Source organism: Cuculus canorus, chromosome 4 (assembly GCF_017976375.1).
Source record: "Cuculus canorus isolate bCucCan1 chromosome 4, bCucCan1.pri, whole genome shotgun sequence".
Classification (NCBI taxonomy): domain Eukaryota; kingdom Metazoa; phylum Chordata; class Aves; order Cuculiformes; family Cuculidae; genus Cuculus; species Cuculus canorus.
In genome coordinates this window covers 71434389-71462007 of record NC_071404.1, presented here as the reverse complement: position 1 = coordinate 71462007, position 27619 = coordinate 71434389, and the positions used below count along the sequence as shown (strand labels likewise).

The 27619-nt window shown below is 42.9% G+C and overlaps 1 protein-coding gene across 1 annotated transcript; it reads left to right on the top strand.

The window, feature by feature from the left end:
- The first annotated feature begins 6696 nt into the window (after positions 1-6696).
- Positions 6697-26802, top strand: PLK4 (polo like kinase 4). The gene is made up of 16 exons (XM_054065349.1): positions 6697-6857; positions 8458-8553; positions 9305-9400; positions 9493-9607; positions 11296-12328; positions 14143-14243; positions 15843-16216; positions 17674-17778; positions 18152-18254; positions 19077-19226; positions 20593-20723; positions 21498-21589; positions 21945-22083; positions 24175-24315; positions 25225-25331; positions 26243-26802. The coding sequence occupies exons 1-16, from the start codon at positions 6828-6830 to the stop codon at positions 26340-26342; spliced, it is 2913 nt and encodes a 970-aa protein (XP_053921324.1). The 5' UTR covers positions 6697-6827; the 3' UTR covers positions 26343-26802.
- The last annotated feature ends 817 nt before the right edge of the window (positions 26803-27619 follow it).

Genomic DNA, 27619 nt, shown 5'->3' with positions numbered 1-27619 from the left:
TGAGGACTCTAGTTTTGCTTATCATTCTTCTTACTCAGTTCCTTTTTACTCTTGTTGCTGATAAGCAAAGGGCCTTCTAAATCTTCACATTTTCTTTGTGCAATAAAGTTGAAAGAAGGCTGGCATGCTCTGTTTAAAGGGAGTCCTATTACTGTCTTAAAATCATTTTAAGAAGACTTGAAGCTAGCTTTTCATTCAATGCTTATGCTTAAGCATGGAGAAAGAGATTAGATAGGTGCTTGCTCTCTGAAAAAAGAGTTAGCAATGGATTTATCACAGCCTAGTTTCTCTCGCAAGCTCTGCTTACAGCAGATGCTGACCCCTGTAGTAATAAACTCAACCTAGCATCAGAACAGTGATTCCACTTTCCTTTTAATCATATAGAGGAAAGCATCATTTCACTGGCGTGTTGCAGTCTTGACAATTCCTGGAGGAGCAGTTACCCAGCTGCTGAAAGTCCAAAGACTCTCTGGCTCCCCTTTTAATAGGGACTATGAACCATGAAAGAAAAAGAAGCCAAACTAAACAATGACATCTACCTCCCAATCTTATGCAAGAAACATGACCATCTTCAGAAGACTTCCTATTTACAACCTGCTAACTACAACACAACCCCAAATGTGGTACACATTATGCAACAGGACTTCAGAGAAACCAGGGCCTGTGCCCTAAAGCACATACACTTCTCCAGCTGCAGTGGCTAATATGAAAAGGTATTACCTCTACCTATAAATTTTGCTTTCTGTGTAGTCATGCAGCATTACTTTGTGTGCTGTTAGCTATTTATTCTGCCCTCAACGTCAATATGTCTGAGTCACACTTTGCCACATGAATTCACTAACACAACGTTTCTCGCCACTGTTCAGGTTAAAAATCTAGCCTTGAAATTAAATCAGAAGTCTTATTTTTGCTAATCTTCCATCCTAATTACTCAAACCAGTGATGCCTGTTAATGCTGCACAGCTCCACAAACCGGATCAATTTAATGTCACACAGCTTCTATTTTACATTTAAGGATTCTCAACAACTGACAGACACACACATACCCACAATCCATTTTACATCCATTAAGGAGTGGATGACTGCATGTAACATCCTGAGAGCCTCCTTCTCTCAAGGAGAAAGTGCAGCTTGAGTACAAGCCACCTCTGCACTTTATTCCAACAATGAAAGTTGGCAGGCAGCAGGGGAACTGTTTAAGTTTACAGTCACAAGCTGGAAAACACTGGAGAAGGGAAAGTCCTAAATCAGTGCACCTCCTTGCATCCTGCATGCCAGCCTGCCTTAGCCACTGTAATTCTTCTGGAGCACTCCCCAGTACTAAAACAGCCAGCAAACTTTTTATGAGGTGGAGGTATTTCTGAACACAGGCTAATCAAAAAACAAAGAACAAACAAAATCTTTTTCTCAGCCAAACTCAATTCCTTGATCTGGTTCAGTGTGTAGCCACATGAACAGTCCTGCCACACAACAGAGAAAGAAACAGAGGGTGGAAAAAAACAGTCCCGTCTGCTTCAGCCAGCTTAAACAGCACTGCATCTGAATGTCAAGCACGAATTAAACAAACAACTCAACTACTAGTTGAAAAATAAGAAATGAGAAGAGAAAGCACACATCTCCTCCAAAATCATGGAAAATTTATTCCGTGCAAGGGACCTGCATCAGTTCACTATATTGGTTGAGTCTAAATATTGTTTGAGGGCATACTTGCCCAAAGATTAATTTTGTTTTTAATAGACAAGCTAGGAATAGAAGAGCACATGAGAATGTAAACAAACTGGTTAGGTAATGGAGCTTGAAGATGTTCCCTTGCATTTTAAAATCACTTTAACTACAGAAACAAAATTCATCAAAGATGCCTGGCATCAGCAGAAGGCAGCTAGCCCATACAAACATATCTGTTACAACAACACTGCTGGGTTTCACATTAGACATGAAGTGCTGTTGACCAGGTCTAATCACTGCTGTGACATAATCAACAAAAGCTAAATGAAGGAGTGGAAGGACACAGGCAATGTGAGCAATTCTTTCTCTATTTAGTTAAAGGACTTTATTTTATCATATATTCTTCATAAAACACAACACAGAAAGGTCACTTACGGAAACTGCAGATTTATCAGCCTTTACAGAGTAACAGATTTTGATAGTTTTAGAACTCAACTGTAACCTGGCAAGAATGTTAACTTTGTCTATGCAAATGAAGACATCTAATGAGCAGAGAGCAATATTCTATCACACTTACAGGAAAGAAACATGTTATTCCAGTTAGACATAGCATAAAAACAAAGGTCAGAAAAACAACAGGGTCTTTGGAGGGATGATGCTCCAGGCAGTTAAAGGAAAGGGATATGCCTCTTAAAGGACATCATAAAAAGCTGACAAAACCTGCAGCTTTCAGGGAAGCAGCCACTTCTTAAAGATGAAGAATCAAGATCAGTACAAGCAGGAGAATGCTGACCTTAATAGAAAAGACTGTCTCAGAAAGAGTTCTTACTGCAAGATGTTTCATAATTACAGTACCAAGTATCCTTTTCCAAGTACTCCTGGATCGTAAGAAAAGAACATTTCATTAACCCCCCTAAACAGCAAAAAGAGGAATTATAGTCTGGCTGGAAAACTCGTACTTCTAAACAGATCCCCTTCTTCGTTGCCTGCTGTGCTAACAGCTCCCCCCTCTGTCCCAATCGACTTCAACCATCTTTCAGACTATACACTACTTTCCATTAGTAAGAAAATGGTACATCTGCTACGAAAGGGCAATCTATATTATGCCCCTTAATAAATGCTGGTTAAAATACTGTGCCTACATTTTATAAGAGAAACACAACCTGATAATTTTATCACAAACCATAATTCATTCCCAGCAGCACTATTTCTTCTATTAAAAGCACTATTACAGCACTTCAGTAGTGTTTCAGCACAAAAAATACTTCCTCTTCAAGCCAATTAATTTCATATTTGAGTCTGCATTCAAAAAGTTCTATATTTCATATGAAACAGTACGGAAAGAATCCAAGGAGCAGATATTACACACAAAGAATCATCACTTCCAGCTCAGGGCCTCATAGTGCACTTGGTGATAAAATTAGTTATCTCCTCATGCTATATTTACGTTGAGGTTATGCTGCTTTCCCAGTACATCACTGAGTTTGGCACTACAGCCCCAAAACCAGAGGACCCTTCAATGGGTTCCTCAAGCAGAGAATTGAATTCAGTCCAAGCCTTGCAGCTGCTCAGCACACACTGCAGAACTCTACCACACACAAGACCACCAGCAGCTGACAAAACCTCACTGGCATAAGGTTCTTCAGATATCTGGAGAAAAAATAAAGCAATGTACCTTCAAGAAAAGACTGGGAACTGAGGATTTAAAGCTTCAGCTTGCACTTCTTCCTTCAGTGGACCAAACACCTGGGCGAGGGGGACTTAAGACAAACCCCAAATGGGCATGTTTCCCCTGCAGCTGCAGGTTCCTCTACGTATCAAGTGGTGGCAGCTGCTGCTCCCCATGGGTAACCTAAAGGAGGAGGCTGGGCACGGAGCCTGGGCCACGCTGGCGGCCTTGCACCTAAGCCTACTGCTGTTTCCAGCCAATACATCTCAGACAAACACCTTCCGTCTCTGTTACTAGACATTGTGCCAGAGAAGAATCATAGAATCTTTAAGGTTGGAAAAGACCTCAAAGATCACCAAGTCCAATCGTCAGCCCAACCCCACCCTGCCTACTGAACCATGACCTGAAGTGCTATGTCTACAATTTTTTGAACACCTACAGTGAAGGAGACTTCACCATAGCCCTGGGCAATGTTCCAATGATTCACTGCTCTTTCAGTGAAGAATTTTTTTCCTAATATCCTATTTTTTTTCCTAAATCTCCCCTGGTGCAAATTGAGGCCATTTCCTCTCATCCTATCACTTGTTTCTTGGGAGAAGAGACCAGCACCCACCTCGCCACAACCCTTTTTCATGTAGTTGTATAGGGCGATAAGGTCTCTCCTCGGTGTCTTTTCTCCAAGCCAAACAACCCCAGTTCCCTCAGCTGCTCTTCACAAGACTTGTGCTCCATACCCTTCACCAGCTTCACTGCTTTCCTCTGGGAAGGCTCCAGCAACTCAATGTCCTTCTTGTAGTGAGGGGCCCAAAACTGAAGACAGGATCTAAGGTGCAGTCTCACCAGTGCTAAGCACAGGGGCACACTCACTTCCCTACTCCTGCTGGCCACACTGTTTCTGATACAGGTCAGGATGCCTTCTTGGCCACCTGGGCACACTGCTGGCTCATGTTCGGTCAGCTGTCAACCAAGACCCCCAGGTCCTTTTCCACCAGGCAGCTTTCCAGCCACTCTTCCCCAAGGCTGTAGCACTGCATGGAGCTGTTGTGACTGAAGTGCAACACCCGGCACTAGACCCTCTTAAACCTCATATAATTTATCTCAGCCCATCCAGCCAGCCTGTCCAGATCCCTCTGCACAGCCTTCCTGCCCTCGAGCAGATAAACACTCCTGCCCAACTTGGTGTCACCTGCAAACTTTCTGGGAGAGCGCTCCATCCCATCCAGATCATTGATAAAGATATTAAACAGAACTGGCCCCAACACTGTGCCCTGGGGACACCGTCTGCCAGCTGGATTTGGCTCCATTCATCATGAATCCCTGGCTTCAGACGGGTGAGAAGGAAGAACTGTACTTTGTAGTTAATACTCAAGGCAGTGAGTGAGCCCTTAAGCTTTGTGACAGTTCGTCCCAGAATTTAGCCCAGCTATTTAAAAATAGCCAAGGATCAACTAAACCTCTCTAGTGAGTGCAGACACCTATGTCAGGATAGCCCTGTTCCTTTTAATACCAGCATTCCCACTCATCCACAATCAACCTGGAGCTGACCCATCCCACTTGCTCCAGCCCAACATCCAGGCGTGGGTGCTTCCACCACGCCGTCCACCAGCGTCAAGGAACCACCACAGCCCATGGGCAGTGTGGTGGCTCTCCCTCCCCTCAGGAAGGGCTGTCGGAACCATGCAGGGTTGTCAGGAGTGGTTGGTTTTCTGCCCTGGGGACCACGGTGGCCACCACCCCACAGAGCACACACCCTGATGGCTGCTGGGGACACCAGGGAAAGGACTGTGCCCATGTGCTCAGCACTCATGGGGCTGCACCTTGAATACTGAGTTCAGTTTGGGGCCCCTCACTACGAGGGGGACATTGAGGTCCTAGAGCACGTCCAGAGGAGGGCAGTGAAGCTGGTGAAGGGGCTGGAGAAATGTTATGAGGAGAAGCTGAGGGAACTGGGGTTGTTTAGCCTGGAGGAGGCCGAGGGGAGATCTTATCACAGTCTACAACTCCCTGGTAGGACGTTATAGCAAGATGGGTGTTGATCTCTTCTCCCAAGTGACAGGATGAGAGGGAATGGCCTCAAGTTGTGGCAGGGGAAGTTTATATTGGATATCAGGAAAAGTTTCTTCACCAAAAGGGTTATCGTGATACTGAAAATGTTGGCAAATAAAACTCTCCAAGACTCATTTTGGAGTCTTAGAAAACACACATTCTTTATCAGGCCTGGGCAACATGCCGGAAGGATCTCAATCAATCATGTGCAACGAGACAAAGGCTGTTACAGAATATCGTTCCCATTTACATGCATATGTATAAATCTTCCCTGAAACCTTATGCATGTTCGATTACTTCCCAAGGTCTAATTTTAATGTAATGAAACTTTGCAACACTCTTGCTAATTTGGAGGTTGCTCCAGCTGTGCTTGACCTTGCCTTTCACATTGGTAAGAATTCCAAACAGAGGCGATTACAGGAGAACTCTGTTGAGCGCAAATAGCTCCTTACACACATTGCCATTTTCAAAGAAAGGACGGTGTCTGAAAAACACCATTGGAAGGAAAACAGAATCACAGAATCACAAAGTTGGAAAGGACCCACTGGATCATCGAGTCCAACCATTCCTAACACTCCCTAAACCATATCCCTAAGCACTTCATTCACCCGTTCCTTAAACACCTCCAGAGAAAGCGACTCGACCCCCTCCCTGGGCAGCCTCTGCCAGTGACCAATGACTCTTTCTGTGAAGAATTTTTTTCTGATATCCAACCTGAACCTCCCCTGGCGGAGCTTCAGGCATTCCCTCTTGTCCTGTCCCCTGTCACTGGGAGAAGAGCCCAGCTCCCTCCTCTCCACAACCTCCTTTTAGGTAGTTGTAGAGAGTAATAAAGTCTCCCCCTCAGCCTCCTGCAAAACATGCTATTGGAGAAATAAAAAGTGCTTATCAGAGGGACATTCAGTCTAACTTTCAGAACTACGGCTGCTTAGATGAAGCACAACTTCAGCTTAAATCAAAATATTCCACTTTGGAATATTCTGCGTATTGTGTCAATTGGGCATTGGCAGTGGCTGCTCAGGGAGGTGGTGGGGTCACCACCCCTGGAGCCGTTTAAAAGACGGGTAAATTAAGTGCTCGGGGCTATGGTTTGCAGGGGATGGGGTAGGACTGGACTCGGTGCTATCTCAAAGCCCCCTCCCCAAGCGCCGCCATTCGATGAACGAACAAACTACGGGCCATGCGCGCGCTAACCCCGCCCCTCCCTCCCCTCATCGCGCGCTGGCGGGCGCTGCCGCGATGACGTCAGACGCAGCCTCGCTCTGGCGTGGGCGGGGCGGTAACGGCGCGGGCTTTTTCAAAATGGAGGTGTGGGGGGCGGGCGGCGGCCGCCGGGCCCGGCTGCGAGCGGGGCCGCGCCGAGGCGGGCGGCGGGGAGAGCCGTGATGGCCGGCGCCGAGGAGAAGCCGTAAGCGGGAATCCTCGGCGGAGCGCTGAGCTCGGCGCCATGGCGACCTGCATCGGCGAGAGAATAGAGGTGGGGGACGCGCGGCCCCTCCCCTTCCCGCGGGGCCGCCCCGCCATTTGCCGCGGGTTCGGCCCTCTGTGGGGGCGGAGGGGTCTTGTCCCCTCCCCGGGGCTCATCCCTCCCCCCAAGGCACCCTTGGGGCTCGTGTCCCCCCCCCAGGGGCTCGTGTCCCCCTCCTCCCCCATTTTCCCCCGTGACTCGTGTCCCCGTCCCCAGGGACTCGTGTCTCCCTTAGGGACTCGTGTACCGTGCCCGTCCCTCCGCGTCCGTCCCCCTCCAGGGGCTCGTGTCCCCCTCCCTTCTGTGTTCACCCTCGGGGGCTCGTGTGTCATCCCCCACTGTGTCCCCTCCCAGGGGCGCGTTTGTCATTCTCCCCCGTGTCCCGTCCCCCCCCAGGGGCTCCTGTGTCGTGTGTCCGTCCTCCCCCCCGCCCCGGAGCTCGTTCCCCCGCTCCCCTAGGGCTCGTTCCCTTCGTCCTGGGCGGGACTGGGGTTTGGGGGGCTTCTTCCCTGTCCCCCTGGGGGCAGAGTAGGGGACTCGTCCCTGTCGCCGGGGAGAGGAGATGGAGGAGTGGCGGCTTCCTTTTTGTCCCTGTCTGCCTGGGGACGAGTGTGGGGGTGTCACCCCTGTCCCCCCGGGGCGGAGGAAGCGATGGGGGTCTCATCCCTGTCTCGCTGTCCCTGGGTGGGGGGGGTGTCGCTTCCTCCCTGTTCCTTTGGGGTGTGTAGGGGGTGCGTGTGCTCATCCCTGTGCCCCCAGGGGTTACGGGGGGCTCATCCCTGAAGCCGGCGGGGAGGGCTCGTCCGGCTGTCCCATGGCGCGGAGCCCCCCTCCGCATGTCCTTGTTCCGCCCGGGCAGGGGCTCGTCCTTCTCTCCCGCCGGGCTCGTCCCTGTCCCCAGAGAGAAGGGGGGAGAGGGGGCTTCGAACCCCTCGCCGGGCGGACGTGGGGCTCAGCCCCTGCACTAGTGGCAGCCCCGAAAGCCCCCGGGAACGCTGTGTTTGCGGCGGGGGCTGCCATGGAAGCGGGAGGCGGGTGCCTCTCGTCCCGCGGGAGAGGCGGCGGGAAGGCGGCCGCGGTGGGCAGAGGCGGCGGCAAAGGTTGTGGCCACCAGGATGGGGAGGACGATGCCACAGGGGAGACCGTGCGGCTCTGCCGCTGACTGCCGCTGCCGTGCCCCGGGGAGCTCCGTTCAGGTACCCTCGGGGCGCCTGAGGGGTTTTCCAGCATCGGGGTGTGGGTCATCCCATCTCTGGGGCTCTGCGCTAGGGATGTGGGGCACCCTCTGGGGTCCTGCAAGGAGAAAGAAGCTGCCTGGCACTGGAGTGTGGGGCACCTCATTACTGGACCTCTGCACTGGGAATGTGGGCCACGCCATGTCTGGGCTCTGCGTAGAGACGGAGGCTGCCCCAGTATTAGAAATGTGGGGTGCTCTATGTTTGGGTCTATGCATAGATATGGAGGCTGCCCCAGCATCAGGGATGTGGGGCGCCACATCTTTTGTGCTTTGCATCAGGAATGTGGGGTACCCTATCTCTGTGAGGGAGCTCTGCACAGGGAGGGTGGGTTCAAAGCCTGGGCTAGGGCTGATGGTTTGTTTGTGTTGCAGGATTTCAAAGTGGGGAACCTCCTGGGGAAGGGCTCCTTTGCGGGAGTCTACAGAGCAGTATCCCTGAAAACCGGCCTAGAAGTGGCTATCAAAATGGTAAGGCAGCCAGCCAAGTAAGTCTCAGTCTTCCAAAAGACTGCAAGTCTCAGCAGGTTGGGGTTATGCAGTCGGGCATTCAGGCCTGAACTGTGTATTTGTCTGTAACTGATATTTAAATTAGGGTTTGATCCTGAAAGGTGCAGCACAGCCAAATGGACTGTATTGATAATTAATAGAAATTACAGGGCTGTTAGAAGAACTTCAGCTCAAATGTTCAACAGTTGGTGGACAATCAGCCCTTTAGTTCTAATTCAGAATTTTTTGACCACAAAAACTTCATTTAAAATCCATGTTGCTGGAGGGGTCTTGGAAAAAATGCCTTGAAAAATTTCCCTCACTGCCAGGACAAACTCAGTGAAGGAAACTCACATATCACAGGTGTTTTGCCAGATACGCTTACCTATAATACTTCTATTTGGTCACGTTTTTAGTATAAACTGCATATCTTCTTTGTAAAATCAGAATTAGGTTTCTGTGACTGAATATTTCAGAGAATTTTCGAATTAGTCTTGGTATTGAAAATTAATGTTAAACTTCTCTGCTTTCATACAGTTGTGTGTTCCCCATTTATTGAAGATACTTGATGGATGAAAGCGTGTAGTAGGTTCAACTATGTGAAAAATTGCTTATAAATATAAGTTTTCAGTCAAATGGGCATTGAATATCTGAAATTTCAAGGTCACTTGAAACTAATATGTATGTAATCAGTGTTGCAGTGCTTGAAAAATATACTGTGATCTATTTACAGATAGATAAAAAAGCCATGCACAAAGTTGGAATGGTACAGAGGGTTCAAAATGAGGTGAAAATACATTGCCAGCTAAAGCACCCATCTATACTTGAGGTAAGAATCGTGTTTTTGTAGCGAGGACTGTGTGTGTCTTGCTGTACAGTCTACAAAATGTATTTTAATGTTTTCATGGTTCTATGTTCCAGCTTTATAACTACTTTGAAGATAGTAACTACGTATACTTGATACTTGAGATGTGTCACAATGGTGAAATGAGCAGATACATCAAGAACAGGAAGAAACCCTTTTCAGAAGAAGAAGGTGTGATTTATTTTTTTCTTTGTAGCTCTCTTTGCTTTTATGTATTGGCTTATTCAATATTTAATTCTAGCAAAAGGATATTTAAAATTGCCATCACTCTGAACCGGTTTGTATAGTTTAGAATCTTCTGATAATTGATAATCTAGAGATTAATGACTATTACACATCCTTACTTGAATTTCTGTGTCCTTTTATTTCTGTTTATGCCATTTTACAGTAATTTGTGCTATCTGGGGTTGAAAACAAATAGACGGCAAACTTAGAAGGTAGAGGTGTTTAGAAAGTAGAGTTTATCTTTGCATGTAAATTGATGTTAAAGTATAGATCAAGACTGGGAAGTTCCACAAAGGAAAACTGCCAACTTCACACCCACGGATTTGCTTTCTTTTTGTTGCAGCTTTTCACCTCGGTATTACCATATTACGTCATCAGTTAGAAAGCCTTCCAGAGTATAGTTTGCCTTATTTAGAATCATAGAATGGTTTCGGTTGGAAGAGACTACGGAGGCCATCCAGTCCAACCCCCTGCAGAGTAAGCAGGGACACCTTCAACTGCATCAGGTTGCTCAGAGCCCTGTCCAGGCTGAGCTTGAATGTTTCCAGGGATGGGGCACCTCTCTGGGCAACCTGTGCCAGTGTTTCACCACCCTCAGCAAAAAAAAATTCTTCCTGACATGTAGTCTAAACTTCTTTGCTTTTAGTTTAAAATGATTACTTCTTGTCCTGTTGCTACAGGCCCTGCGAAAATGTTTTTTCCCCATGTTTCTTATAAGCCCTCTTTCAGTATTGAAAGGCTGGAGTAAGGCCTCCTGGGAGTCTTCTCAACAACTCTCTCAGCCTCTCTTCATAGGGTACATATTCCAGGCCTTTGATCATTTTAGTGGCCTCCTCTGGACCCACTCCAACAGGTCCGTGTTTTTCCTATGCTGAGGGCTCCACGCAGTATTCCAGGTGGGGTCTCACCAGAGCAGAGTAGAGGGGCAGAATCTCCTCCCTTGCTCTGCTGGCCATGCTTCTTTTGGTGCAGCCCAAGATACGGTTGGCCTTCTGGGCTGCAAGTGCATGTTGCGCATTTAATATCCTTGGAAATAGTTGCTGTGTTATGAGGTGTGTGGAAATGATCATAATGCAGGTAACTGTGTTGCTGAAGGGCTGGGTTAGCAAGGAAACTGCCAATTCGACAACGCACCTAGAATTTTTGAAGGACTGGCAACTGAGGAGAAATTCTGATATGGTTTTGCCTCTCTTTCTTATGGAAAGCACTGAAAATTCTGTAATTTGCACATAGTGAAGCTGCTGGATTTTGTGCATTTGCTGTTTCTGAAAGCGTGGAGCAGCTTAACTTTTTAAATTCCTAAAAATTTCATTTTAAAAACTTTAGGCCAATCAAAAATATCTCCAGTCCTGTTTGCATTTTTCTGTGGGCAAAGAAAAAACGCAATTACTGCATTACAGAACACTTGTTTTTTTATGGACTATCTTAGAACACAGGCATGCTGTATTACTTAAAGCAAAAAGCAGAAGGTTAATTCCAAACTCATTAGTGCAATACTTAAACATCCTTGTGACATCCTCATTATCTAAGGGGGAAAAAAAAAAATCAAGAACAGTAGCAGACTTCAAGAAGTTGTTACTTTCACAGCTGTGATTTCACTTATTTGACTAAAATATCTGAGTTTGTTTTGACAGCCCGACACTTCTTGCATCAAATTATCACGGGTATGCTGTATCTTCATTCTCATGGAATACTGCACCGGGACCTCACCCTTTCTAATATCTTACTCACCAATAATATGAATGTCAAGATTGCTGATTTTGGACTGGCAACTCAGCTGAAAATGCCTCATGAAAAGCATTATACCATGTGTGGAACTCCAAATTACATTTCTCCAGAGATAGCCACGAGGAGTCCACATGGACTTGAATCTGATGTGTGGTCTTTGGGCTGTATGTTTTACACTCTCCTTATTGGAAAGCCACCTTTTGACACTGACACAGTCAAGAACACGCTGAATAAAGTAGTGTTAGCAGATTATGAGATGCCAACCTTTTTATCGAGAGAGGCACAAGACCTTATACATAGGTTACTTCGCAAAAATCCAGCAGATCGTTTAAGTCTTTCCTCAGTGTTGGATCATCCTTTTATGTCTAGGTGTAGCTCTGCACGGAGTAAAGATTCGGGAACTTCAGAAGATTCCATGGACAGTGGAAATGCTACCATCTCTACAACCTTCACAGGTTCTTCAAACATCAGTACCAGTGGCTGCTTGAAGGAGAAGAAGAAGCTGTTAGTTGGACAGCCACTCCCAAATAAAATAACTTTTTTTCCTAAAACCAAGAATTCCAGCAGTGCTTCTTCTGTAGATGGAAGCAATTCTTTTAATCAGTGGGGAATTCAGGGAAAAGAAATTGGCGTAACTGGCAGGGGAAGAACCATGCAGCTTGCTGAAGACAGACCACATTCGCGCTACCTCCGAAGAGCCCACTCTTCAGATAGGTCTGGCGCATCACATAGTCAGACTCAAGGCATATCAAATATTGTTGAGAGATGTCACTCTATGGAACTGCTTTCCAAGCCTAAAGTAGGAACAAGGGAAAATATGGAATGTTTTTCACCTGTGAACAGCTATACTGATATAGTTGAAATATTTAAGGAGAAGACTTCTAGTAGTTCTGGTTCATTTGAAGGGAAAATATCTCCACCTGTAAAAGATCAACCACAGTAAGAATCAGTTTTTATTAAGATGAAATTTAGAGCTGCCTATGTGTTAAATGCATGATTTTTCCTGTAACTAAGCTGTGACGAGTATCCGCTTGTAGTGTGGATACCAAACAAAAAGGTGATAGTTGATGCTGTTGCTATGTGGAGATTTTCCTCCTTGCTGTCCCTGTCTTCAGGCTCCTAGATGCAGCGCATGAGCTAGATAGATCTTTTATTTATCCTGGTAGTTCTCTATTATTAACTTATTTCCATGTGCAGCAAGTCAAGTATTTCTTTCCCCACAGTAATTGTGGAGAGCCTTGCTGATTCTTCATTGTAGAGGAGACACAGACAAAGTAGGAGGCATCCAGAGTGTGATTAGCAATGCTTTTACATGCTACTCTGGGGTTTTCTTTCTGTCGTGCTTGGACAAGGTAAAGGAAACAAGCCAAATTAAATACAAGGTTAGGTGATAAAGCTGGCATGCCAGAAAGGAAAATAGCATGCAAAGATAACAATCTGAAACTTAGTACTGTCCTTAGCTGTAGTTTCTGGGTGAAAATCCTGGCTTCTTTCTATACATTCATGGACTTGCCCAGCTGATGCAAACCAGCTCAGCTGTCAAATCTACAAGTGATACTCTGTTTTTTGTGTTGCTGAAGGCCTCAACTCTCTTCATGTGCACTGCTGTGGAATAAGCCATTAACTCAGTCTGTGCTCAGAAATTTGCTTTGTTTTTTCCATCAGCAGAATGTCAAAGACATCTTTCCTATTTTAATACAAGGACTATTCCATTAGTTCTTGCAATTCTCGCTGCATTAAGAAGTGGCAGCTTTGTGTCATGGTTTCAGATGTTTTTCTTTTTGCAAATGAGTTCAGGGAAAATGAAAAAGAGTGCTTTGCCTTGTAGAAAAAATAAATGGAGTAAAAGGTTTTCCTTGACTGATCACAAGTGTTTGACATAAGCCCCTTCTTACATCTATAGTTGGCCTGCACAGCAATCTTAAATTCAGGGTTCTTAAGACCTAAGTTAGATGCTTATATTTTGTTGAGGGGTGAGAGACTGTGATAAGTGAGTCCTTGTGAATGCTAAAGCAGTGATTATCACGAAAAGAAAGGACAGGTATAGACTGAAGAGAAAGGAAAACCTCGCGGGAGCTTAGTGTGAATTGACAAGTGGTCAGTGATTCTGCAGTAACTGTTGTGTGTATTCTTTGTTCTTCCACACGTGGGTTATAGCTGAGTTCACTTGTGGCTGCATATATCATTGTCTAAAAAGCTGGTAAGAAAATCTTTATAGTCTTAGGGATTTGCTATATTTTATATAAAACCAAATTATTTTAGGTGATAAGATTGCCTCCGTATTTCGGCTGTGTATTTCTTATGCTGAATGCGATCCACTGGGATCATGGGCATCAGCCCCGTGACTTCTGAGGTTGTTTCCTATAATGTGAATTAAGAGCTCGATACAAGAACAGCTGCTGCTGGCAGCGTTATCAGAGGTGCTTTTATTTCAGTTCTAAGAGTCGACCAGTGAGTGGTAACAGGCTTAAACTTTGTGCTAAAATTTGGTAATAACTCTTCATTGCATTTGGAAACAGTATTTTTTTTTTATGCTATACTCAGTGAACATTCCCTGTGAAAAAAAGTGTGTTCTGTGCTCACACAGAGCTGCAAACACAGAACACAGAGCTCACACAGAGCTGCAAAATGCCACTTGTATTTTTTGAAATGTTCCAAAAGTGTTGTGGTTCCTGCAGCTGTCACATTCTAACTTCTGTTGTGCAAATGTCTTGGATGTAATCTGGATTACACCTGTAACTTTTATTTTGCAGCTCAAACTCTCTCTGCCCGATGAAGCTCCAGGTCGGTTTGTTAGAACAGAAGCCCCAGGCTGAAACAATGCAGCAATGGCTTGGAAGCGTGCAAACAAACGGTGTGTTACTAATGAGTTGTACATTTTCTGCACTCAAGTAAGGACTTGCAAATGTTTCTGTGGGTTTTCTATATCTTATTTCATGAAACTTGTGACAGAAGGGCTACCTGTATGGCCAAGTAACTCTGATACTGGAGAGCAATGCTGGCATCCAAATTAGAAGTGGTTGGATGTTAAGAGGCTACTGCAGACAGGCTTTTTGTCGGAATGAAAAGCACAGGAGACGCTGTGCTTGTCACTGCAACGAATTGACACAGATACTGAAAGAGGCAAAATAATTTTCAGCATGGCTAATCTGTAGAATCATTCCTAAGCAACAAATACCCCATTGAAAACATTGTTTTGTTCTCTCTTGTGGACTACGCTCTACAACTTTAGTTTCCTGAGGTAGGAATTAATTTCAGGTTTTGTAGTTAGTGTTTCTCCCGAGTCGTTGCGTTGATATAACAAACTATATGTAACTGCCTTCATAAAAGTGAAGAACTAGTACATTGGATTTAAGTATTTAGCTTCCTAAGATGAGGTCATTCTTTTCTAGTATTTTAGCAATAAATAAGGCAAAAATTGAGGAAAACAGAATTTTAGAACCTGCCGTAATGATTCAGTTGTGACCTGAAACATTTGTAAATATGAATACGAGACAAAAAAAATTGGCAGGTGACTCAAAAGCCAGGTTAATTTAGTTGTGCAAACACACTAAGGGAAAATGGGACCCTAGTGAATGAGAAAGATAATGAAGCTGCAGAAGGTGGGGATGGAGGAAAGGACAAAAGACACAGATGGGAAGGAGGTGTTTTGTCATGGATCATATTACATCATTTATAATGTAATATAATCATAAAACTAAATCACAAATCCATTCTGGCCTTTTTTGTTTTGATAGTAGTGGACTCCCTTCCTGTCTACAGGGAATTGGACTCATATGGCATGGTCTGAGTAATCCTATTTAATTTTTGGTCCCTTCTCAACTGCTGTGCAGCATGGCAGGAGGAGTGCAGTATTCATGTGGGTGAGGCGAAAGTTGATCAGGGGCTTAAATATCAAAAGGAGGGAAGCAGTTATAGGAGGCGTAAATATAAAAATAGGGTTTTGTGTTTTAAAGAGTGACAAGTGGAATAAAAGAAGGGGTTTGGAGCGTGCATTTCGCATCTTGAATACTAAAACCTCTGCTTGATGCTAAAACACTGGTTAGATAAGCTGCAACTTAAATGAAACTTGGTACTGGTAGTTATCTGAATGGCAAGTAAGCTGTGTTTCAAGAGAATAGACTAATTGTTGTTTAAGTATCCATTTTAAGTCTTAATATTTTGTTTATAAACAGTTTTCCAACATGATTTGATATGTGCTGAGGCTGAAGGACATCATAACTGAAAAGTAATAATAGTTTAAGTAGCACTGGAATTCTGTTAGCACTGGTATGGAGTGGTACTAAAGTTTTATAGCCTAAATAATTTGGACTGAGGTTTAAAGAAATCCCATTCCCTACTTACACATACCTCCTAAGATGATATTTTGAAAAGCTTTAAAATGCATAATAGCTTTTTTTCTTCTGACTGACTGTGATTCTAAATCTCAAATGTACCTTTGTGATGCTTTCAGCTCCGCTGAGACCACTTGCAGATCTAGCTGGCAACAATAATGCACATGGAGGTTTTCGGTATCACCTGGATGTGCAGCAAGACGCATCAAGAAATGCATGGAACACCTTAAAAGATATAAGGAATCAGGATGCACCTGTCGACTACCCTCATTCTTTAAACCAGAGAAACCCAAAGAAATACATCCCTGAAGTTCTCTGCAAATCTGAGAATATTCAGCCATCTCCTGTGTATGGCCCTTGGCCAACTTCAGAACAAAACCAAATGTGGGGCAAAGAACCACCAGCTCATCAGAAACCTGCGCTGCGAAGTATAGTGTCACCTCTCAGTGCTCTCAGGCTAAAACCCATCAGGCAAAAGACAAAAAATGCAGTGGTATGTGTCAGCTCTTAAATGGAAACAACTTCAATATTAAATACAGCGTGGCTATCTCTATAAAATCACTTGGTAAACTCAAAGCAGTTGTAATGTAAAGTTTTAGTAGTGAAATGCATCTTAGTTTTTGTATATGGAATACTTGTGGTCACTTCCTGCAAACAGTGACTCAGCATTGCTTTTGACAAGCAAAGAAAGCGTAGGCAATCCTAACAATAGGTGCGTATTTGCTTCTTACAGTTCATACTGTAGAATGTGAGCCACCAGAGTGCCCTGGTCCTGGGGTGCATCCAGTATGGCATTCCCAGCTGGTAAAGGGTCAAGGAGGGGATTGTCCTGCTCTACTCTGCACTGGTGCAGCCCCACCTTGAGTATTGTGTGCAGTTTTGAGTGCCAGAGTGTAAAAAGGATGTAAAGCCACTGTCCAGAGGAGGCCAAAAAGTTGGTGAAGTGTCTAGAGAGGAAATCATATGAGGAGCAGCTGAAGTCGCTTGGTCTGTTCAGCCTGGAAAAGAGGAAACTGAGGGGAGACCTTGTTGCAGTCTACAGCTTCCTCGCAAGGGGAGGAGGAGGAGGAGCAGGCACTGATCTCTTGTCTCTGGTGACCAATGACAGGACCTGAGGCAATGGCAGGAAGATGTGCCAGGGGAGGTTTAGATTGGATATTTGGAAAATATTCTTCACCCAGAGGGCAGTGGAGCACTGGAACAGCTCCCCAGGGAAGTGGTCATGGCACCAAGACTGACAACATTCAAAAAGCATTTGGACAACACCCTCGGACACATGTTGCGATTGTTGGGGTTGCCCTATGCAGGGGCAGGAGTTGGACTCAGTGATCCTTGTGGGTCCCTTTCAGCTCAGGTCATTGTAAAAAAAACTTTGTACTGCTGCACAGTTGCATTAAAGCTCTTAACTGTGTCAGACTCCTCAAAGACTTTTACAGATTACATAAATAATTGGATTAGAAATTACAACAGTCTTGGTCAAGTGAAAACTTAAACTTTTTCCTGTAGAGCTTTTTCCGTGTTTTGTGGGTAGGAAGGCAAAACAATTCCATTAATCCTTGCTGATCTCGTACGTTTTCTGGTTGTTTTGTTCCTGGTATCACCCTTTTGCCTGTTGTTCCATTTCGTATTGTCTTGCTCATCCTGTCATCTTCTTCTGCCCCCCAATCTGTTTTTTAAGAACATAATAGAGCAGACCTGTCTTCATTTGATTTGTTGGTTCAGAAGCCACTCCCTCTCTGACTAGGTTTTTAACCTTTAGTTGTGTTGAAGTTGTGTTCTATTTTGGTAACTCTAACAGCAACAGTTAACTGTAAGAAGCATTTATAAGTTTGCAGTGCATGTAAAGAAGAACAGAAACTGTTTTTTAAAAGCATTTGTGGAAAGAAATGATATCGTATCTTGCTAGAAAGTAAATGTCGCCTTGTTTATCTTGTGTTTAATACTTTTTAGGTGAGCATTCTTGATACTGGAGAAGTGTGCATGGAGTTTCTAAAAGAACACCATTCACAAGAACTTGTGAAAGAAGTTCTTAGAATATCTTGTGATGGAAATGTGGTGAGTGTTTTCAATTTCTTCACTGTTGTATAGAGAGCTTAGAGTATCCTGTTCTTTTTTTATTTTCATTTAAGGGATTATTTGTTTCGAAGTGCAATGTTTACATATGCACAGCTGCAAACTCCTTTTCCCTCTGCGTAGTGCAGCTATGCAAATATAGGTAGCAAGCAATTTTTTCAGAACAAAATTGGTTTTGACTTTTGGAACAGGTGAAGTTTTGTTGAAAAACTGCTGCTGTTAAATAATTGCCTAGAGTAACACAGGGATCACGGTAAATTACAGTAATTAAACTGTGACTTTTTTCCATACCTGTTAAAAGTAGGGGGTGCTGGTGTAATTTGCTGCTGTAAACACATTTTCTCCCCTTCTGCAGATTGCAGTTTATCATCCAAATGAAGGAAGAGGTTTCCTTCTTGATAACAGACCTCCTGCTCCTTCTGAAGACATCTGTATGTATAACTTTGACAACTTGCCAGGTAAGCTGAATTTTTTTTTAAAATTATGTTCCTTAATGTGATTTTTAAGTGAATCTTGCTGGACACTTTTTAACTTTTAGCTACTACTTTTCAAGTAATTGTGAAGATAAAAGTCCTTTCAGTATAAGAACCAAACTACAGTTTAGCTGGAAAGTGTATTTTGAAATTTCACAATAAGGTGTAAGCCCACAAGTTTTAATTCATTTTGTATGGAAGTTGTAAGGAGTCACTTGCCCATTTACGGTCTAGTACACTAAAACGAAAGCTTTTGTCATCTCAGTCATATTGGAAACTGGTTTTAAATATGAGTGGAAGGAATATTATCGAGTCATTTTTAGAACAGCAGCATTACTTTGTGCATTCTAATACAACTTGGGGGGGAAGAGGAAGAATATATATTGAAAAGCATTGACAGGGTATTAGATATAGACAGTTGAAGAACAAATATAAGGTAGGTATCTAAGGTCTTAAGAGACAAGTGGGTTTCTCTAATTAGTAGAGATGAAACCCAGATTTTACCTGAAGCCAGCTGGACCATGCTGTCTAGTTAAATGATACATGCAGTGCTTTGTGATGTTGTTTAGATTCTGAACTATGTTAACAGAAGCTATGCAAGTGAAGCTATTGAAGATGCACACTTCTCTAAAAGTTGGTGGAAATAAGTCAGTGGTTTTGAACATAGTTATGTAAAGCACTTGAAGATTACTAATCACCTTCAGCTATCAAATACGTATTCGTATTTTAAACTGTCTCTCCAAGCTCATGCAAAGTGTTTAATCTAATGACTTTTTGCTAAAAGTTTTTAAATTTATCTTTTTTTAGAAAAGTACTGGAAAAAATACCAGTATGCAGCCAAGTTTGTGCAGTTGGTAAGAACAAAAACCCCCAAAGTTACGTTCTACACAAGATACGCCAAATGCATGTTGATGGAAAATTCACCCTCTGCGGATGTTGAAGTTTGTTTTTATGATGGTAGGTGTTCATTTTTGCAATTATGCAAAAAATATTAGCATGTTCAAGGTTTGACAGAATTTTAGTAGCTTTGACACTTCACGTTGAAGAATTGTAGAATCATAGAATCCCGAGGTTGGAAAAAAACTTTGAGATTATTGGGTCCAACGGTACCTAAATCATATCCCTGAGCACTTCTTCTACCTGTCTTTAAAACACCTCCAGGAAAGGTGACTCAACCACCTCCCTGGGCAGCCTCTGTCAGTGCCTGAGAACCCTTTCTGTGAAGATATTTTTCTGAATGTGCAATCTCAACCTCCCCTGGCACAGCTTGAGGCCATTCCCTCTCATCCCATCCCTTGGGTGAAGAGACCAATGCTCACCTTGCTACAACCTCCTTTCAGGCAGTTGTAGACAGTGATAAGGTCTCCCCTCAGCCTCCTCTTCTCAAGGCTAAACAACTCCAGCTCCCTCAGTCACTCCTCGTAAGACTTGTTCTTCAGCCCTTCTCCAGCTCTGTTGCCCTTCTCTGGACACGCTCCAGGACCTCAATGTCTTTCTTGTAGTGAGAGGCCCAAAACTGAACACGGGATTCAAGGTGCGGTCTCACGATTGCTGAGTACAGGGGCAGATGAAAATACTAGATATGTATTTTTTTTTGCTACTCTGCCTTTATTCTGTAATAGCACTCACAGATCAGTTTATTATTCATTAGTTCCTTACTGATATCATCTTCAGGGAGCAGATGTTGCAAAGTGTTATGTAAATTATGCCTTGTTTTTATTCCTGATCTCTTTGCATTTACACGATAGTTAACTTGCTTAGTGAAAAGTGCATCTCTGCTTTCCAATCAAGGCAATAGTATTACCAGGAACACTCGCTGAAGAAAGCAATGCCTGCCCTCTCCCACTTTGCCCTTCATAAATGAAATGGCACCAGCGATTGTTTTCTCATTGTAGACTACCATCAACTGGTTGGATTTGCCACGTGCATACCCCAACAGAATTTACGACAAAAAATAAGACTCAACAGCTGTGGAGATCCAGTGTGGAATTGAAAGAATGGGAGTCTTTATTAAAATACCCATAGAACCCAATTAACCTACTGTTAAATGTTATTTTTTATCTCGGATTAATGTTTAGAAAGGTAGTTCTTAAAATAGCCCATTTAAGTAGTGAACTTTAGTACAGGACATTTTGTTAACATCAGCATCCCAATTTAAGTGGCTTTTTGTTGCGACACAGAGCTCACGCAGGAGTGGTTATATTCTTGCAGGAATGAAGTCTGAGAGATACACTTTTTCATAGAGTAGAATGCAGTGGCAGAAATGAGTATTTTATAGATGCTGGTATTTTCTACAATTCACAATAAATTACTTTTTTTACAGGGGCAAAGATACACAAGACAGCTGGGATAACTCGTGTGATTGAAAAATCTGGGAAATCCTTCACTTTGAAAGGGGAAAGCGAAGCAGGTTTGAAGAAGGAAATACAAGTGTATATGGATCATGCAAATGAGGTAAACTGTTTTATACAAACCTTTTCCAGGGCAAAGCAACTTTCTTGAAAATTCAGCTTCTCTTTCACAAGTGTCCTTCTGGTGTTGCTTTTCATATTTTTCGTTACACTAATAAGGAGGGATGGTAAAGTGTGTTCATGGAAGACCAAATATCAATGTAGAGGTAACAGTAACAATGCTTTGCAGTGAAGATTGCGGGAGGAAATTCTTACATATATGTCAAGCAGGTAATCCTGGTGAAAGGATTAAATAGAACAGATGAAGCTGCTTTATATAAGTTTAAAAAAAAAAAGAGAAAAAAACACCACAAAAAATGACCTTGCAAAAAAACCGCAAAACCCTACCAGGTGTTTAATTGGCCTGTCTGCTGTGCTCCCCATCTCTTGTTTCATGTCATCCAGTTAGCAGCCTCCAGAGGGATCTTTTGCCTATGAGCTTAGGAAACAGTAAAAATATGGTACAGGTTTCTTATTTACTCATTCTTATGTTCTGTCATTTTCTAGAATAGAATTAGGGGGTCTTCTAGTCTCCCATTTAGTTCTGCTAAAAGGGGAGGAGATGTGATTATTAAGAGCATAATATGTGCTGAAGTTACAAGGGAGTCTTGCTGTGTTACAGTTGCACTCATGTACTGCAATACAAAAAGCTCTTATCAATATTCAGTACCATTAAGGAAAGCATTTCCTTTTAATAGGGTCTCCTGCCAGACTAAACGTCTACGAAATGGTTCTACTGTTCTCCAATAAAAACTTATCAATCTCCTTCTAATTGCAGGGACATCGTATATGTCTTGCACTGGAATCTGCTGTTTTAGAAGAAGAAAAAAGGAGTGGAAGTGTCCCATTTTTTCCAATAATTGTTGGAAGGTAATATTTTTCACTTGGCATTTGAATTTTCCCACTAAGCAGCCTACGTAGCCGCTGTTTGCAGAGGCCAGGGTTGTTTGACAGATATCACAGTCATTATCAAGATAAAGTTTAACTTGACAGCGTGTATGAACACCATATTTTGGACCTGCACAGCCTCTTTTAGAACTAGGACATCGTACACTGTGGATTTAAACTAAGCCAGACTATCAGTATGCATAAAACAATTCTGCAGAAGAACCAGTGCCATTGAGTGCTTTGGATAGTCCATGGTAAACTGAAGAAAAGCTGCATCTCCTCACTTCTTTGAATCCCTTTTGGACAGACCTTTTACCAATTTGTCATTATTTTTCAGAAAACCTGGCAGTACTGAATCACCACAGGCTGTGGCACCTCCATTGCTGGACAATACAAACTGTCCAAAAGAAGTTATGGTGGATAGAAATGTAGCTGTCAGTCCTACTCCAGTTCAAGCTCCAAACTGTCCTCCTTCTGTAAGTACACAAACGCATGCTGTGGAGACTGCTGTCCTGCAGGAATTCAGATAGCGCTGTTTTATTTGAACTAAAGGAATTGCATCTGTATATAGACATAAGCTTTTCTTAGCCATTTGTGAGCATCTTTGCTAGAAATGTTACTTTCATTTCAATGAACTTTTGTTTTCTAGATGTAGAATCATAGAGTCATTAGGTTGGAAAAAACCTTTGAGATCATCAGCTCCAACTGTACATGTCTGCTACTAAATCATGTCCCCAAGCACCTCATCTACCTGTCTTTTAAACACCTCCAGGGATGGAGACTCAGTCACCGCCCTGGGCAGCTTAGTCCAGCACTTGATAAACCTTTTGGTGAAGAAATTTTTCCTAATGTCTGATCTAAAGTTCCCCTGATGCAGCTCAGCGCCACTCCCTCTTGTCCTATTACCTACCACTTGGGAGAAGAGACCAACACCCACCTCCCTGCGACCTCCTTTTATGTAATTGTAGAGAGCAGTAAGGTCTCTCCTCGGCCTCCTTTTCTCCAAGTTCTCTCAAATGCTCCTCATAATACTTGTTCTCCAGCACCTTCACCAGCTTCATGGCTCTTCTCTGGACATGCATGTAGGATCATCTGAAAAATCAAACTCCTCCAAAACTGTACAACAAATGACTCATTGAAACATAGTTTGAAAACTGCTTATTTAAGTTACACAAGACAGTCTCCAACTTGATTTGGAGAGCTTTGGTGTGCCTCCTGTGCATCAAATGGTAATCACTAAGGATGTTGGTGCTTGTGGCTGCTGTTCTGAAGTAGTCAAGCGTTGGTGTGTCTAACAAAGAAGTGTGGCTGTGTTTATACGTGTTGCCAACAAGGCTTTGAGTGCGATGTCACCTAACTTGTTTAGAAGACCCACCAAGCTTCAGCTGCTGCATCACAGTCCTGATGCAACGTCCCCAGCTGACTGAATTACATGGAGGACTTAGCACACTGAGTTTATGTTGTCTTAACTTTGTGGAATTCATGCAGGTCTGCAGCTATGTTCTTTGATTGTTCTTAGTGCAGAATCTGCCTGTTTTCACTCGACTGAAATGCACCTGGCAACAGAAATCCCTTAGGGCTTCAGTACTAGTATTGATTTTTCACACTGAGAATGTTACCCATTGCTGGAGTTCTGACCTGAAAGTGTAGCAGTCAGACTCATTCTTTGTTTGCCATGTAGCAAACACTTAGGACTTTAAGACTTTCACTGTTGCTTTCTCTTCTGAAGTATGTATTTCTAAGCAAAATAACACAGTAGCTGGTTGCCTTTCCATGTTACTCTTGACTCTTTTTGTCAGATTCTTTATACTTGACCTAGATCTGCATATCCTGAGGTACAGCTTGTTGTTTCTTTCAGGTTCCTGTAACTGTCTGGATCCTGATCACTTTCCTAAGCTCTCCTATTTCAGAGCCATCCTCTGACTTGCATCTGTTCAGTGAACCCTGAATCTTAAATCCCGCTCAGCATACTGTCATCTCTGTCATCTCTTTGACTAAGGGAGGAGGTGTCTGAGTAGTAGAACTTCCATAGAAGCCACCCTGTTACTCCTAAATGGTAGCAGTGGTGATGTCCGAAAGTCCTCCAGAGTTTGATCCTCTGTTATTCTTGATTCATTGCTTTTGTCTCTCTAAACCTATAGCAGATCGCGTGTGCTGTGGAACTCTTCTCTCAGTGTTTAATATCTAGTTTCCAATTAACAGCTATGTCCGTCTTTTTGTCAAGTGCTCATCCGAGTGAGGGCTGTTTTATACTCTGAGTGCTGAATGCTTTCCCTGAAGATGGACAGGGTTTTCTGACAGTCAACTAAGGAAAAATGGGGTTTAAGTAGATAAAGCCTGCTCAGGGGAAGTGATTCCTTTGTGAGTAGAGGGAAGTGGTTGAGAAACTGTCATAATAGTGTGTCATATGAAATGCTGTGTTGTTCTTTTAATGTAATGCTGTTAAATTAAGCATCTAGGCCAAATCTGTCAAAGATGAAGACAGGTGGTAATTGACCGCTGTAGTTGGTACATAATCCATTGGATTAATAGTGAGGCTGCTAATACAGAGCATTTCTGGGTTTTAGGTGGCGTCGAATGAAAACTCTCCATTTATGACTAATGCTGTTGAAACTACGTGCTCCTCTCTCCACCAAACGGAATGCAGTCCAAATTCTGCTCAGCTTTTAAAATCTGTCTTTGTGAAAAATGTTGGCTGGGCTTCTCAGGTGAGAAATGAATACTGATGCAGGAGGGAAGTTTGGTTCTTTTTTTCATGTTAAACTTGAGATACGTATTTTAAGTCATTAACTTTAAAATTGGTTTTTGAGGAACACATTTGGTATCCCTCTGCTACAGTTTAAATCCAGGAACTGGTGTGTGGAAAGATCCTTTCTAATAAGCATCTTGGATAAATAGCATGGTGAACCACATAAGTAAAAGAAACCAAAATAATAGTTGAGTGTTTCAGTTACCACAGCTTTCCCGTGGTCGCTATTGCCTATTTCAGTGTCTTCCGTCATTTAAATTCGACTCTAGGAAACAACTAAAGCCATTAAACTCCTTTCTGTTTATGTGCATGGATTTGAGGGCACGAGGACAAAAGTGTTTTTAACAGATGTACCAGATCTCTCCAAGAGGAATGTATTTGCCTGTACAACAGGGAATGCTGCTTCCTCACAGAGATATTTTTCCTCTGCTTTTCTGTGGGACCAGCTTTAGTTTAAAAAGCAGTTTTCTCCAATCCAGATCAAGTCAGCTTCCCACCCCAACAGAGAAAGGTTGCCTTTATACATAAACTCCAGACTGTATATAGCTGTGAATTTTCACAAATGGGCTTTCTGTTTTATGTTTGTTCCTATTTAAAATTTCTTTAGGAGTGGTAATTCTTTATTTAACTCCCATTGGAAAGGATGACTAAAGCTGGGTGGCTGAAACCTCAGGAATTCTGATCCTTGAGACTGTGTGACACAGCTTACTCCAAAGCAGTCCACGTGTACTCTTTCTGCTTGAAAGCTGTCCAGGACACTAAAGTCACTTCATTAATTCTGAAGAGCTTTCAACTTCAGCTATAAGAGTTCTAGGTAGGGTATCTTGTATTTTACATCCTCAAACCACAATGTGTCTTCTCTTGTTAGCTGACCAGTGGAGCAGTGTGGGTCCAGTTTAATGATGGATCCCAACTGGTAGCCCAAGCCGGTGTTTCTTCTATCACTTACACATCCCCAGAGGGACAGACAACCAGGTGAGTCCATTACTGCTGTAACAGTAGTTCCGTTTATCAGGTAAACTTCATAGCTGCTATTCATTTTGTGTTGTAAATATTAAAACATGGCTTTTCAATCAGTTCTTGGTGGATTAGCTTATAAACACTATAGCTTTGAACTCTGGATAAGGAATGAATGGGAAAAAAAAGGTGCAACTGCATCTACCTCTTTGTCTCCACAGTACAGCCACTCTTCATGTCTAGTATTTAAAAGAGAGAGGAGGGGAAAAGTAAGGTTTGAATGCTTCTATTTTTCTTCCAAGACTGCTACTTTAAGGAGATAGCATGTCAGCAAGGACCTGAAGTGCTTGGGTGAAGGTTTGCGTAACTTCTGGGCACGGGGCATGTCCCAAACAAACAGCCACTTAGTAACTTGCTTCTGCTGTAGGAAGTTTGAGGCAGTAATCTACAGTCTGTCCTGATATTATTGCAGCTTAAAACACTGCTTAGATGACATTGTTTTACTCTGAAATACTTCTTTCAGTTAAATCCAGGCCTCTCCTCCCTATACATATTTAAGCCATCAATTAATGTGCCTGGATAAACTTAATATCCACTTGATTTAGTGGTTTGCTTATGTACAGACAAGTGCTAAAATAATTATACTGTCCCAAAATAGAATGAATCATAGAAAGTTTGGGCTGGAAAGGACCTTTAAAGCCCATGCATTTCCACCCCCTGCCATGGGCTGGGACACCTCCCACTGGATCAGACTGCCCAAAGCCCCATCCAACCTGCCCTTGCTTCCCTGGACAACCTGTGCCAGTGCCTCACCATCCTCAGCATGAAGAATTCAGAATTCCCTTCTTATATCCAGTCTAAATCTTTTCCTCTCCAATAAAACAAATTATTTCAAGCATCAAAATCTTATATTTTATTTGCCTTTCTAGGTATGGAGAAAATGATAAGTTGCCGGAATACATCAAAGAGAAGCTGCACTGTCTGTCTTCCATCCTTGTGATGTTCACAAACCCAGCTGGTCCCCACTGATTAAAGCAAAGCAGCTGTTGGGACACATGAACTTAATAAAGGCACTCACTGGCTTCCAAGTGACGTGACTGATCTTACTCAGCTGGTGCAGAATTTCTTCCAAAGGCTGGTAAAAAAAATTGGTAAGGGAAGGGTTGCTGTGTTTGTGTGTAGCAAATTGCTTGTAAAGTATCTTAAAAAAAATCCCACGTTTTTCATCAAAATGATGGATAAACTTGCTCAAGCAGAACTTTGAGCAATTTAGTTGTAGAAAGCATCAACTTTTTGGAAACAATCTGAATCTGTTATATTTTTTTTCTTCACCCACTGCATACTCAGTGCCAACAATCAAGGAAAATGCATCTGTGCTTTTGAAGTGTATTTGTAAATAACTTATATTTTTACGTCTTACAAGTATTATATGTAAATATGTACATGTTTTATAACCATTTGTTTTTATTTTTTGTAGCAGCAGCTTAAACTTCCCTGCACAAGCATTTTATACAGAAAAATAAATGCAGTGGTGATTGTCCAGATCTATTTGTTTCATGTTCAAGTGATGATTTATAATGGTGAGCCCTTTCCTCTACGTATTAAACTCCACTTAAAACAGGAGCTGACCTGAGAAACAGGGCACATCGTATGTTGGGAGTTCAGGGCTAGGTGACGCTTCGGGGGAAATGGTATAGAACTGTTAACCAAGTTATTTCTAGGCTGCTGAAAGGAAATTGCAGTCTGGTTTGCATATTCATTATGAACCGATGCAGCTCAGTGCTGTGTAGGAACTTAAGGTAAAAATATCTAAAGTTAATGGTCTCGCACTTAGTGAATCACATAATGAACTGAAGCAGCATTAACAGTAGTTGTAAGGGTTTTACTTTATGTGCCAATTTAAATATTCCAACTTCTGTATAAGGTAGGAGAAAGGCTTAAGCGGAAGAGTGGGATCTGTAAAGGTGTCAGTGGAGGGGAGAGTGGAGAGTTTGAGGAGCTGATAGGGGCTTGCATGTGTGGTTTAGGCAGAATTAGCTGAGCTGTGAAACCCTTAGGAAAGACATTCCAATACACCTTTTCCTAATTTGCAGGCTCAGATTAGCCTTGACTTTAAGCCTGGTCTCCTTATTCATTGGGTCTTTAATAGCAACAATTTTGATTGTGTCCAAATGAAGGAAATAGCTTTTAAATAAAGAATTACACTAGGAACATCAAGACAGACATACAAGTAACAAGTCATGAAATAAAAAAAAAAAAGCCTTAAAAGATTATTTAAAAGGAATTTTTGTTCTTTAACAGCTCTT